The sequence below is a fragment of the Hylobates moloch genome, unplaced genomic scaffold, assembly GCF_009828535.3.
Source record: "Hylobates moloch isolate HMO894 unplaced genomic scaffold, HMol_V3 SCAFFOLD_5, whole genome shotgun sequence".
In the NCBI taxonomy this organism is placed as follows: domain Eukaryota; kingdom Metazoa; phylum Chordata; class Mammalia; order Primates; family Hylobatidae; genus Hylobates; species Hylobates moloch.
In genome coordinates, this window is record NW_026652280.1 from 123,793,012 (window position 1) to 123,807,338 (window position 14,327).

A 14,327-nucleotide genomic window follows, 5' to 3' on the forward strand; every position below is an offset into this window, starting at 1 on the left:
TTTTTAATTAGTTTCATTGAAATTAGAATATACGCAAGAAAATCAAAAGGATAGACCAGGAAGGAATTGGAATTCATATAACATTTTTATTCATAGTGTTAGTTTTCTTTTTAAGGAAGAAGGAAATAAAGGATTTATGGTTGGTATGGATATGGTTACCCACTTTCTAACCAATATAAATCACTTCTGTGATAAAATTTTTATTCATCATTATGAGTTTATGCATGTGTAAAAATATCTGAAAACATGAGTAAAAATTGTAATTCATCCTCAATATTTGTTTATGTCTTTCCTAAGTCTATTAATCTGAAAATATATCATTATTTGATTGCATCATGTTTAAAGATAATGAAAAATCAAAATATTTGTTTATTAGATTTTGGCATAATGTGAATCTAAAATTATTTAAAATAATTTACTAAAGATTTCTATAACTTATTTTATAAAATATATTCTTCTGAACGATTTTAAGGTAATTATTTGAACTTAAATATTTTATGAGGTCATTGAATTCCTCATTTTATTAGTCCTCTTAACCTACTTGAAAAATAGGTAGCAAGCATTATAATTCAATTTTTCAGATATTTAATCTCAAGGATTAAGAAGTATATTGTCAAAAATCTCATGGTGAGTCAGTAGTGACTTTGGAGATCCTACTGTTTTCATCTTGTGCACTTTTCTAATATGATTTTGCATTTATTTCTGTTGTATCATTTTTGATATCTTTGTGATAAATCTAAGTGTTCATCTGTTGAGCTCTCTAATATTCAAAAGTAGCACACAATACTAATTTAACATCTATCAAATTTTTATCTTTTGTACTGTATGTGTTTCAGCTTTTCAAGTATGCTAATTTCACATTTCTAATATTCAGTGTAACAATAGTGCATGTAATCAGTTTATTATGTGTATGATTATACAAAATAAAACATTCTTCTCTATAGCATTATATTTGAGATTTGCTAAAAGGCACATATTATCATAACACTTCCTGACCAGTTTTGTTTTATGGTGTCTGGCTTTAGTTATCATAATTTTTCCTGAAATATTGCTAAAAGAATTTTATTTAAAGCCTCTCAAATTGTGCCTACACATTTAAGAGAAAAAGGCTATGCATTATTCTTGAGTAAATTCAGAATAGTAAATTATCAGATATTAGTTGTTCTAAAATCTAGTTTTACTTTTATTTTTGATTGTCATAGCAATATATGTTACAAGATTTTATATGTTAAAAAGTTTTTAAAATGTCTGATATTTACCTCTTTTGTCATTCTAGAAATTTGCAGTTCTTCAGTAACCTGACACTCTTTCTAGCATGTAGCCATTAAATCTGTGTTGATCATGTATTACTTTAGGGCAGCTTGTGCAAATTCGTATTGTACTTTAATGTGCCCTTCCAGGAGAGTATTACTGAATTTGATATATTTTGTTTTCTAGATTGCTCTGAGAGGCCCACCTGGCCCAATGGGTCTAACTGGAAGACCAGGTCCTGTGGTAGGTTACCCCAACAAAGATAATATATGTTAAAATTTTCAAATTAGCAGTTCCCTGTGCAACTTCTTCCAGGGTTTTTGCATATCTCTGGTTGGTGACAATAGTGTATGTTTTCATGCTTGCTGTTGTTTCCATTTAAAAAAATCCTTCTCAATTCAGTTTTCAGTGCATTTTGATCAAAAGGTCTCAGTAAAAAATTTAGAATTGAATAAATAAAATTAAAAATGTAATTGAGTCATCTCCAACTATTAATTTCTTGAACTATAAGTATCATTCATTTGCCTAATATTCAGTTTCCAAAATGATGTTTTACATTAAATCCTTGAGACTTAATTTTATATTAAACAAAATGTTTGTTAAAAAAGAAAAATGCATTTGAGGCCAATGAAAATTATGACAGTCTTAGGGCAAGCAAGATACTTTTTAAACTGCAGTTTGCCTCAGTATTCCACAAGGTGCTTCAACTATTAGACAGAGTATTTTCTCTTGTAGAAATTCTTGGAAATAACAAAGTATTATTTTTTTCTTACTAGCATGATAGCAAGCTAAAGATATTTCAAATATTTTTGTCTAAAAAATCTTCAAATACACTAGAATATACTAATGTTAAGCGGTGTAGCAGTTCACAGGATTCAAACCAGGATTCTCATTAATTTTAGAAAAGATAGATAAATAATTTATATTTTAAATATTTGTTTTTAGTATAAATTTTTTCTACTAAGCTTTCATATGCTCTCATAGACTTTCAAAATATTTTATGAACGTAAACCTATTTACAGAATGTATTATTCTGAAAGTTAAAATCTTATCTGTATTGTATGTAATAGACACAGCAAAACTATTGTATTCAAATTTAAATAAAGTACTTAGTCTTCGAATTATTTAGTCTGTTTTACTGATTATATTAGGATGATAGTTTATTGAACATTTTATTATGTAGATTTCCTTGTATTTATATTTACCATAATTTAGTCATAAAATTTTATATATATTTTGCAGGAATATTCATTCAATCATATAAGCTCAGGTGGAGCACATATTCTGATAATATGTTTCATAGAATTGAAATTATATAATTTAACGCATTATTAAATGTTTATCATGTATTTTATCATGCTTTGCTTTTCCAAAATACAGTAATATGGCAGATTCTACATCACTTAACAAATGAAATGGAGTTAATTTTTAATCATTTGTTAATGACTCAAATTTACATAACAGGAAAGTAAGTAGTATGTTAGTGTATTATAAAATTTGGGGTCAGAAGAATTAACCTAGGTATTTTATTAAAAGTAAAAATTTCTGGGACTTTGAACTTAAGACTCTAATGTTGTAGATTCAGGATTGGAACCAGCGACTGTAATTTTAATACGTGTGGCAGGTTGATTCCTATGGCCAAACATATTTGAGAAACAGTGCCATATTTGATTTAATTTACAAATATCAGGCCGGGCGCGGTGGCTCGTGCCTGTAATCCCAGCACTTTGGGAGGCCGAGGCGGGCGGATCACCTAAGGTTGGGAGTTCGAGACCAGCCTGACCAACATGGAGAAACCCCGTTTCTACTAAAAATAGAAAATTAGCTGGGTGTGGTGGCACATGCCTGTAATCCCAGCTACTCCGGAGGCTGAGGCAGGAGAATCGCTTGAACCCGGGTTGTGGAGGTTGCTGTGAGCTGAGATCGTGCTACTGCACTCCAGCCTTGGCGACAGAGCTAGACTCCACCTCAAAACTAAAAAAAAATTACAAATATCAGTCCTAGGATATCTAAAACTCTATTATTCAAATACATTTCATTTATTATCTTGAAAAACACAAGGAAATGGATTCATAGAGGCGAAAAGCAGCAATGAGCAGAAACAAGGGAGGCACATTATATTAGCGATTCTTGTTTTCGTTAACCATTAAGAGCCAGCCAATTTTCCAGAGCCTGTTGGCAAAGAGAAAATATTGACAACCATAAACACATTCTCAATGTCATAGCCAAAATTAATTAATTTTATCTACTTATCTCTTTGATATGAAAGTTTTAGCTTCCTTAATTATTGAAGGTAGGTATTGAGAGAAAAAAATCGTATTGTTTCTTTTTGCCATTTCAAAACATGCAAATTTGATGTTTGCATCAAAACATTAAATTATTAGTCTTCCAAATATCTCTTAATACTATGGTCTAAAAAAGTATTCACTAGATTAAGATTTAGAAAAGAAAGTCTACATCGATATTTTGACATCTGTACATTTTTCCTATGAAAAATTATTTTAACCAATTGTTTACATCTAGTTATCTTTATAGACAAATGGAGGACTGGTATCATAAAACATGCAGGACGTGTAGAAAATCTGTTTTTTCTCTATTTTTTTATTGTTAATGACTGTGTGACATTTTTTAGAATAAATGTGGAGCAAAATAATTATAATCTGTTGAGTAGGTAGTGTTATATAGAGAGAATGTAATACAGTCAATTAATTAAAAATAGTCCATTCTATAATTGCATTCAATTCAGTGATTAATAATCTGATTTAATGTAAAACCCCAGTTTTCTCTTGCCGAAGTTTATTTGCAATAATTCTTTATTAGAAGCTTGAAAGTCATTATTCTCTTAATTTTAAAGCTTAGAAAATTGATGTTACTTGACTTTTTGTATTTTGCGGGCATCATGTTAATACTTCTTTTACTTTGGAGTCACCAGGAGACTATAGATTGCTAACATTTTTCAGATTTAGCATAATTTGAATCTGTCATACTTTATACGATGTAGTATTTAATGGAAGGTGTATGGATTTAAATAAATTAGCATCTTTTAGAACACACAGTATTTCAGCATGAAGTAACTATAATCACCATGTTTATTTTTAATGTTCTGAAGATTTTGGGGATATGTGTTGCCTACTGTTTAATTTTAAAACTCACAACTTGTTTATAAAGCAATTTTATGGTTTATTTATTTTAGTGTATGTGCCAGGTTGTTGGTGCACCTTTTAAATTTTTATTTTTATTTATTTATTCATTTTTTGAGATGGAGTTTCGCTCTTGTCACCCAGGCTGGAATGCAGTGTTACGATCTTGGCTTTCTGCAAGCTCTGCCTCCCCGTTTCAAGCGATTCTTCTGTCTCAGCCTCCTGAGTAGCTGGGATTACAGGCGCCCAACGCCATGCCTGGCCAATTTTTGTATTTTTAGTAGAGACAGAGTTTCACTATGTTGGCCAGGCTGGTCTCGAACTCTTGACCTCAGGTGATCTAACTGCCTCGGCCTCCCAAAGTGCTGGGATTACAGGCGTGAGCCACCATGCCTGGTCACCTTCTTAATCATGTGAATGTATTTAAGAGATATTCGTTATACAGACTTATTCTCATGGGAAAAAAACAAACCAACCTGGGAAAAATGTGTTAACACTATTTCAGGGCAATTATAATAGTATCAATAACACCAGATTCTTGCCATTTTATTATTATACAATTCAGAGTCTAAAAAATATCTGACTATAAAAGCAGTAACATTTTGTCAAGGACTTGACGTTGTCAAGTCCTTATAGTATAAATGGATTAAATGTATATCTCATTTGGTAATAATGGGTTACTGTACTACTATATCACAGTGTAGTGATAAATAATGCTTTGTGTATCATATGAGTTCTGATAGTGCACATACAAAAGACAATTTCAATGTGATTTCATGAGGTTAGCTTCTGTGTAGTGCTACATAAAATATAGACCTTTATCGCTCACAAATTGGAATATAATCAATATATTGAGAAGAGATATATTTCAATGCAAGTGCTGGAAAATTTTACTGTGTTAATAAACTAATGCTAATATGATTAAATATATTTTGAATAATGTTTAATTATTTCAAGTGCAATTGGCAGGATAAAAGTAATTATGAAATTGCTAAACTAAGTGAAATATCTTCACTTTTTCTCTGTAGGGGGGGCCTGGTTCAGCTGGGGCCAAAGGTGAGAGTGGTGATCCAGGTCCTCAGGTAAAAAATAAAAATTTGTCCTTTTATTCTTGACTGGCTTCTTTGATGCAGCATAATTCCTTTGAGAATGCATCAATAGTTCATTTTATTTTGTTCCTGAGTAGTATTCTATTGATGTATGAGAGTTTATTTTGAAATTTAAAAATTCAGAGAAAACTGATTACAATATTTGGGTGATTCAAGATATAGCAGCCTTCTTTTTTATGTTTGGTTAACTTTGCCATTAAAAGGATGGAAAATGCAGCTTAACTGGGAATCGTGTAAAAATACTGATATTAGACTATATGAAAATGTAGGGAGTTAATTTTTTCCCCAAGTTTGTGAACTTTTTGCTCAACATTTTCTTTTTATAAAATAGATGAATCTAAAAATATATTGCAGTAATTGTTTTGGATTTTAGTTTTCCTTGACTCCTTTAATCCAAAAAGAGAAATGTATTATCAAAGGAAGGATTATTTTCATTAAAAACTAAAAAAAAATTGTACTGTTATTGTTGGCCCATGCCTTCAGACTAGAGTTCAGAGTACAGTCTTCTCATTACAAAGCTGCATACTCTTTAACCTGTAGACAATCTTTTTTTTTTTTTTTTTTTTTTTTTTTGAGACGGAGTCTCGCTCTGCCCTGTTGCCCAGGCTGGAGTGTGCAGTGACATGATCTTGGCTCACTGCAAACTCTGCCTCCTGGGTTCAAAGGATCCTACTTTAGCCTCCCAAGTAGTTGGGACTACAGGCATGCACCACCACGCCTGGCAAATTTTTTGTATTTTTTCTAGATTTGTGGTTTCACCATGTTGCCCAGTCTTGTCTCAAACTCTTGAGCTTAGGCAATCTGCCCTCCTGGCCTCCCAGAGTGCTAGGATTATAGGAATGATTCACCACGCCAGGCCTCTACACAGTCTTAATTTTATATTTCTAGAATGAACATTTCACAGTGATTATAAAAATTATATTTTCAAATGTGGGTTTCATTTTTTCTACCATGTTTATTATATGCATATTGTTTCAATTAACTTTAAATAGTATATGTAGTTAAATATGAAGGCCTATGTAATATTTATAGTGGAACTACATTTAACCTATTATTAGCTGTATAATTTTATTTTAAAACATGTATATCGATCTCCATGAAAAGTATATATTGACACATTATGGTGTACTGCTACTGAAGAAAAAGATAATGAGAATTTTAAACCTTTAATCTGACATAGTATGGTGCCAGTCAATAATTTGCTTCAGGGATTGCCAAATTGTCCTCCAAAATTTTGTAGCTGATTAAAAGAGATGTGTACCAGGCACTGTGCTAAATTTTAGGAGTATAGTGGGGAAAAATAGATTAAAGACTTTAGCAGTTCACAATCTAAATGGGAGATTCAAACATGAGAAAAGACCATTACAATCCAACATTATAAGCGCGATGAAAGGAGAAATATCTAGTAAAGAACATCCAACAAATGAGAGAAAGGTGAAAGAAAAGGGATTGGAAAGAAAAGAGAAATAGAATGGATGGTTAAGAGTGTGTTCCATCAAGGGAAATGTAAAACCCCAAGATTTTGGGAATAAAATGTGTAATTATTTCTTTTATTTAAATGTAACCTCATGTCTACATATATAAGTAATAAGTGATATGATCTTTTTTGTAAGAAGCCATTTACGGCCGGGCGCGGTGGCTCACGCCTGTAATCCCAGCCCTTTGGGCGGCCGAGGCGGGTGGATCACGAGGTCAGGAGATCGAGCCCATCCTGGTGAAACCCCGTCTCTACTAAAAATACAAAAAATTAGCTGGGCGTGTTGGCGGACGCCTGTAGTCCCAGCTACTTGGGAGGCTGAGGCAGGAGAATGGCGTGAACCCGCGAGGCGGAGCTTGCAGTGAGCGGAGATCGCGCCACTGCACTCCAGCCTGGGCGACAGAGCTACACTCCGTCTCAAAAAAAAAAAAAAAAGTCATTTAGAAAAAAATAGGTATTTATTTGATATAAACCATTTGTCTTCTGCTTTATCTGAACTTTTACATGGAAATAGTTTTCTTGTGTTTGAATGATTAAGGTAAAGCTAAGAGGATATTAGTTTCTGAAACCATCTCTCTTGATGCTATTGAGTTTATTGATCAAGAATTCTATAATATGATTTAATTATGATGTCTTGATATAGGGCCCTCGAGGCGTCCAGGGTCCCCCTGGTCCAACGGGAAAACCTGGAAAAAGGGTATGGCTTATTTTCATTGTGCATTTTGAAGGCATCTGCCATGATCATTAGTTTTATTTATTTATTTATTTTACTTACTTGCTAGTAATAAGAGTCACTTTGCTTAATCATGCTGTTGGCATTATTAGGGTCGTCCAGGTGCAGATGGAGGAAGAGGAATGCCAGGAGAACCTGGGGCAAAGGTCAGGAGCTCACATATTTTTATATTCACATACTGTGTGTCAGTTCACCCTGGAAAATTTTATATTTAAAAATCCATTTTCTGAATCTGAGAGAATATTTCACATTTAAATTACAGTACATATCTAGACTGGAATTATGATGATGATGATGATGATGATGATGGTTTTACAGGGAGATCGAGGGTTTGATGGGCTTCCAGGTCTGCCAGGTGACAAAGGTCACAGGGTAAGATACATCTATTCCTTTTTTTCCAGGGAATGTTATAAAATATATTAGAATTGATAACAATTTGGGAAATCAGAAAAAGAGGAAAAATTAATTTTAACATTTGCGAATCCACTTAATAATCTAATAGATACTAGGAGGAAAATAGGTAAAATTACACATGTAGTATCCATGTAAGTTTTTTGAATATTTTTAGACATTGTAATATTCCTTTTATGCAAACATAAATTGAATCAGAATCTTTATTATATACATGTACCTGGAAAATATCACATAAACAGAAGAGCAATGTGGACATTTAATTTTACCTCTAATTTTTTAATAATTGCTTCAACCTTTTCATTACTTTTTGCCAGTGGACATATACTCAAAAGAAGACATCTGCAGGTAGTTTGTCATTAATACAGTAATATACTAGGCACTATATTATTTTTTGGTGATGATAAAAGCTTTCAGTACAAGGCAAGAACTTGTAATTTGTAAGGGCTAAAGAAACCATGATCCTGAACAGTATTCCAGTAGACAATTTTAGTAGGAAATTATGTAGACAATCTCTCAGAAAAAGATCAGCTTTAGATCTTCACATCTTTCTTTAACAGCATTAATGAGAATAAGATAAGCTTTAAGTAAATTGGAGAAGAAAAACATAATAAAAGAAAAGAAAACCCTATGAATGTCTGAAAGAACATACAGTATGTGTCTAACATGTTAAAATCAAGATATAATTGTATCCATTTAAAAAATACCAAATTTCTTTAGTCACCTGAGTTATGCTGATTTAATATAAATTACTTAGAAGTAGAAAATATTTAAGTCAGAATCACCAAAGTATATCCATATTTAATACAATCATCAGCAAAATAAGTTTCTAAACAATTTAGCTCAAAATAATTAAATGTCTGAAAACTAAGATACTTATTTTACATAAATCTTTTGTATTGGAAAATGAAAGAAAATATTATAATTATAAAATATTATTAGCATATAAAGCCAGTTAAAGTTGTTAAATTATGATTTATCTGCAAAATGTTTTGAGGAGGGTAAATTAAGCATATATTTTCCCTGCCAAATGTCCTGTTTTATTTTGTTTGGATAGCTACCTGATAGACTTGTAAACATTCTACTTCTTTCCATATGCTAATCATATTTGTATTGATTTAACAGGGTGAACGAGGTCCACAAGGTCCTCCAGGTCCTCCTGGTGATGATGGAATGAGGGTATATTAATACTTCTTTTCATTTCTTTATGAAATATTTAAAATTTAAACATAGTAAAACAAAATCATGTTGAAATGATACATTGTCTAAGTGTTCTATACTGTCATTAATTTTGTCAATGACAGGGAGAAGATGGAGAAATTGGACCAAGAGGTCTTCCAGGTGAAGCTGTAAGCAACTTACTTTTTATTTTTAAGTAATATTTCTAGTTTTTAGGACTAGTGACTGGTGTTACACATATAAAAACAATGATAAACCCAGGTAAACATTGCAGTCTTAGCTAAGCTAACCAGATAATTGCCATGCAAAAAAAATTAAAAAGGATATATAGAGCTCTTATTTTGTTACAGAAAAAAACATAGACAATTGAGGGAAAAATCTGTGGAATGTAACATATTTCCAGCCAAAAAAGTTACCTTACCTAGTTTTTGTTGCTGTTTCTTTGTTTTGTTTTTTGTTCTGTCATCAATAGCTCTGAAATTTATGTACTGAGAAGAAATGAATCCTATTACCTATTAAGTAAATTGGAGAAAAGAAAAAAAAAATATGTCACTTGGAATATACCAGACATATGGATTATATCACTTTTCTCCAACAAATATTACAAATGAGGAAACTGATCTGGGAAGGTTTACTTGAAGCTAGCTAACAAAATGCCTAAACTGGAAATAGGCCTCCTAATTTTGGTTTTAAATTGCTACATTCTACCTTGTGCCACATTTTTAGATCCTTGTCAAGTAAGTTCAAGCAAATGGGAGAGAAATTAGATTATTTTATTGACTTTTGTAAAGAAGGAAAAGAAGGTGAGCAGGTGCAGTGCAGGAGGGGGAAAAAGAACAGAAGGAGAAATCAAGTGTGAATAATAATAATTTAAGAAACCTCTCAAAAATGTTTTCTGTAATCTGCATATATAGTTACACAGCTGATCATTTTCTTTCCTCAGTGAATGCTATCTTAAGATGAAATTTACATAAATGTACAATAAATGACAATCATGACTCTTCTATTTATATAGTATATCTGATTGAATAATAATGTTCAATGCTGTCATTGAAACCAAAAAATGACACAAAAGTGTCTTATTGAAAATATTAAACTGTTTCGTATTTTAAAAATTCCCCAAGTGATTCATTGTAATATTATAGAATCAAAGAAACACAGTTTCTGTACTAAAAACTGTTATTTATTCTGGCTTTTGGATCGGTATAAACACTAGATATTTATGTTATGGACATCACTTTCAGTGTGTTAATAAAAGATGTCCAAATATTTTTATTCTAAAATAACCTTAGGATTTCTTCATTGGAAGAGGCATGTTATTAGGGCATTTTTTTTTTTTTTTTTTTTATAAAGGCGTACTTTTTCTTTTTCTCCTTCTCCTAGGGCCCACGAGGTTTGCTGGGTCCAAGGGGAACTCCGGGAGCTCCAGGGCAGCCTGTAGGTATTGCTGGAAACATTGAAGATTTTCTAGGGAAAGCTTGTTGCCAACCTTTTAGAGGCCATAAAAGCCCTCAGTAGAGAGCCAAGAGTTTATTGCCTTGTTATATTTGAAGATCTATAGATGCTGCCTTTCACTTTAACTCATCATTCCCTCATTTCCTTCCATCTTCCTTTTGGTTATCTATCTTACTCTTTTCATGATACATCCCCAGCATGCAGAGGAAAATGTTGCTAGATTGTCTCCAATGTGGACATGGAAAAGAAAGTATAGGTCTTGTCTCTTCTTCATTTCCATTAAATCCTAAAATGAGTTTTAGTCGCGTAGGGTAGTGAGTATCATGCTATTAGATGTCTTTTTGATTTTCTATTTTAGCATCAAAACATATAGACAACCATACATACTTTTTCTTCATTGCAGGGTATGGCAGGTGTAGATGGCCCCCCAGGACCAAAAGGGAACATGGTATGTAGCAAATAGTGGTAAAATAACTCATATTTGAATATAAGCATGAAGAAGCCATTTTTTTTTGCTCAACCGAAAATATAATGATTTATTACACTTTGCTAAGTATATTAGATACAGCTTGCATTAATAGTTTGCAATATTTTCTAGAATCTCTTGAGGGAAAACTGTTTGGGGGTGGGTGGAGGTATTTTCCAATTGAGAAGAAAAAAAATCTATTGTGTAATATAGTGCATTAAAAACTTCTTATATTTTCCTCTGGCAGGGTCCCCAAGGGGAGCCTGGGCCTCCAGGTCAACAAGGGAATCCAGGACCTCAGGTAAGTCTAAGCCATTGCAGCTCCTTTGAAATAATGGGGAGAAGATGCTGTCTTTGCATAAGAAAATTAACAGCCTCATAATTTCCTATGTAGGCCTAGCAATATTTAAAATGTGACTTTACGAAAATATATACTTTTCTTTTTTAAAAAATTTGAGCAAACTTGCAGAAGCCCCTCTCTTCCCAGGGAAAAATGAGTCATTCAATGTTTAGGGAATGCCAGGACTAATAGCCACCTGCAGGAGGGTTCTAAATAGGATCGCATTATAGTCTCTTTGCAAAAAAAGAGCAGCTTGTGTAAAACTCCTCATCGTGTTCTAAAATTCTTTGGGGCGTATGGGAATATATACAGATTCTTATAACTCACTCTATGTACTATAGTGAGCTAATAATTTGCTGTTTTAAAAGTGTATTACTGTGATTTGATTTCTGATATATGAAATAAATTCTTTTAAAATAGGGTCTTCCTGGTCCACAAGGTCCAATTGGTCCTCCTGGTGAAAAAGTAAGTTACTCTGTTGTTCTAGTAAAGCCTGGTGAACATGTTTGTTTTAGCAATCTTAGGCAGGTATAAGGTCTGCCTTCTGTTTTTGTTAAGATATCTAGATAGCTCAGCACATAGGGAATTAATCTGGAGTTGACATGGAAATATAGTGTGGGGAGATTTCATTCATATGTTCTTGAACTGAGAATGATAAAACTTCAGTTACCATTTAAACAGCTTCCAAATCTGGCATTCTGAGCTATATTAATTTCAGGAACATACCGGTACACGTGAATATTTTCTCTTTATTTTAGGTCTCCTTTTCTTTCTCATTATTTTACAAAAAAGTAATTAAGTTTGCTGTGACAGAAGATTTGTAGGAAGATATGATGAAGGGAAAATTGTGAAGTTGCCATTGCCTGTGATAAATGGCAAATGATGTTCTTGTTAATAACTCAATGTCTGGATCAAAACAAGAATAAATCTATAACTAAACACATGTCATTTTCCCTGATCTCCACTGTGAGATTCCTTGAGTAATATTTTGTCCCCTGTAGTCATAGTGCATTTTTAGCTGGCTCTTTCCAACACCTTTTTTCTTTCATAATTTTTGTTGATTTCTGCAAACATATCAATTAAAAAAAACTAATAGCTTTATCAAAGTGTAATTTAAATACTATAAATATTCACTTGTTTTAAGTGTACAAGTTATTTTTACTAAATTTACAGTTGTGCTCCAATCTAAGTTTCAGAATACTTATACCACTCCAGAAATAATCCTTGTGTTAATATTCAGTCCCTGTTTCCACCCCCTCAGACCTAGCTAGCAATTAATTTGCTTTCTGTCTCTATAGATTTGAGTTTTCTGAATATTTCATATGAATGAAACTTATGAATAAATTTAATATATGATTTAATCACATGAATGTGTATGTGACCTTTATGTCTGATTTCTTTCATTTTAGGTTCATCCATGCTGTAGCATACATATATTAGTACTTTGCTCCTTATTTTGTTCTCATATTGTTCCATTGATTGGGTATACCAGATTCTGTTTACTTTTATTTGGCAGTTGATAGAATATGTGGTTTATACTTTTTCGCTATTATCCATACCAGTGCTGTAGTGAATAATTGCATACAAGTCTTTGTATAGATGTGTTTTCATTTCTTTTTGGTATATGCTTAGAAGCAGAATTCTTGGGTTATGGTAAACTTCTATTTAATATTTTGTGAATTCCACTCTTTTCCAAATCGATTGTGCCATTTTTCCTTCCAAGTAACCATGTATGGGGATAGTAATTTCTCCACGTTGTCACTTAATGCTGGTTATTGTCTGTCTTCTTGATTACGATCATTCTTGTTGGTGTGAAATGGTATCTCATTGTGGTTGTAATTTGCCGTTTCCTAATCACTACTTTTGTTGAACATCCTTTCATGTGCTTATTGGCCATTTATATAATTTCCTTAATAAAATAGCTATTAAACTCTTTTGGTTAATATTCTAACTGGATTATTTGTCTTAATATTGAGATGTAAGAGCAGACATATCAGATTTAAGTGGTTTTGAAAGTGCTTTTTTCTATGGATATTTTGGACATAGCTGCACAGCACTATTGGAAAATGTCCTGTGAGTTATGTTAGGTACTAAAGGTTATTTTTAATATTTATATCAGGGAGTTTAATCTGGGTCACTCACATTTTAGATTACTGCATTAAAAATATACTATATTTATTTTACATTGCACTTGACACATGCACCTATTAAATTTTCTACCATGATTTTATCATGTATGTACTAGATTATTAAGAGGAAAAGTTGTTATGTCTGAATTACCTGTGCCAAGCCAGATAAAATATATAATCTGGTTTACTGCATTTCTAGTGGTAAGAAGAGAGCTGTTTTATGTACATACTGCTTCTGCCTCTGATCTGAATATATCCAGCCAGTAGGTTCAAAACCAATCTCTTACCATCAAAAGGAGAAAGGTACTCGAAAATATGAGGAAAACACTTTTTAATGATAATACATCTACGATATAGATATTGTATTACATCTATATTAAAAAGTACAAGCTATTACTTTTATTTTTAATGATAACTATGATTTGTTTATTCTGGCTCAAGAGGCTTCTCTTTGAAAATTTGATAAATAGTAATGTTTAATTGTGTCATGGTATAATTTAACATTTTAATACAATTTAACTAATGTCATATGTTTTTACTATCCAAGAACAATATTTTGTATTAACTTATTATAGCCTGTGCTTTTATTTTTGGTCAAAATATTTCATAAAATTTAAGTTAATTAACTAAAATAGAT

At 32.0% G+C, this 14,327-nt stretch overlaps 1 protein-coding gene across 2 annotated transcripts in view; it reads left to right on the plus strand.

Annotated features, from left to right (window-relative positions):
- COL11A1 (collagen type XI alpha 1 chain) overlaps positions 1–14,327 on the plus strand; it is a 218,841-nt gene that overhangs the window by 87,144 nt on the left and 117,370 nt on the right. For both annotated transcript variants that reach the window (XM_032155224.2, XM_032155225.2), the window contains 11 exons: positions 1,438–1,494; positions 5,420–5,473; positions 7,621–7,674; positions 7,803–7,856; positions 8,029–8,082; positions 9,247–9,300; positions 9,426–9,470; positions 10,684–10,737; positions 11,159–11,203; positions 11,469–11,522; positions 11,982–12,026. In XM_032155224.2, the coding sequence (XP_032011115.1) occupies positions 1,438–1,494; positions 5,420–5,473; positions 7,621–7,674; positions 7,803–7,856; positions 8,029–8,082; positions 9,247–9,300; positions 9,426–9,470; positions 10,684–10,737; positions 11,159–11,203; positions 11,469–11,522; positions 11,982–12,026 (570 nt within the window). The remainder of the gene's footprint in view (positions 1–1,437; positions 1,495–5,419; positions 5,474–7,620; positions 7,675–7,802; positions 7,857–8,028; positions 8,083–9,246; positions 9,301–9,425; positions 9,471–10,683; positions 10,738–11,158; positions 11,204–11,468; positions 11,523–11,981; positions 12,027–14,327) is intronic.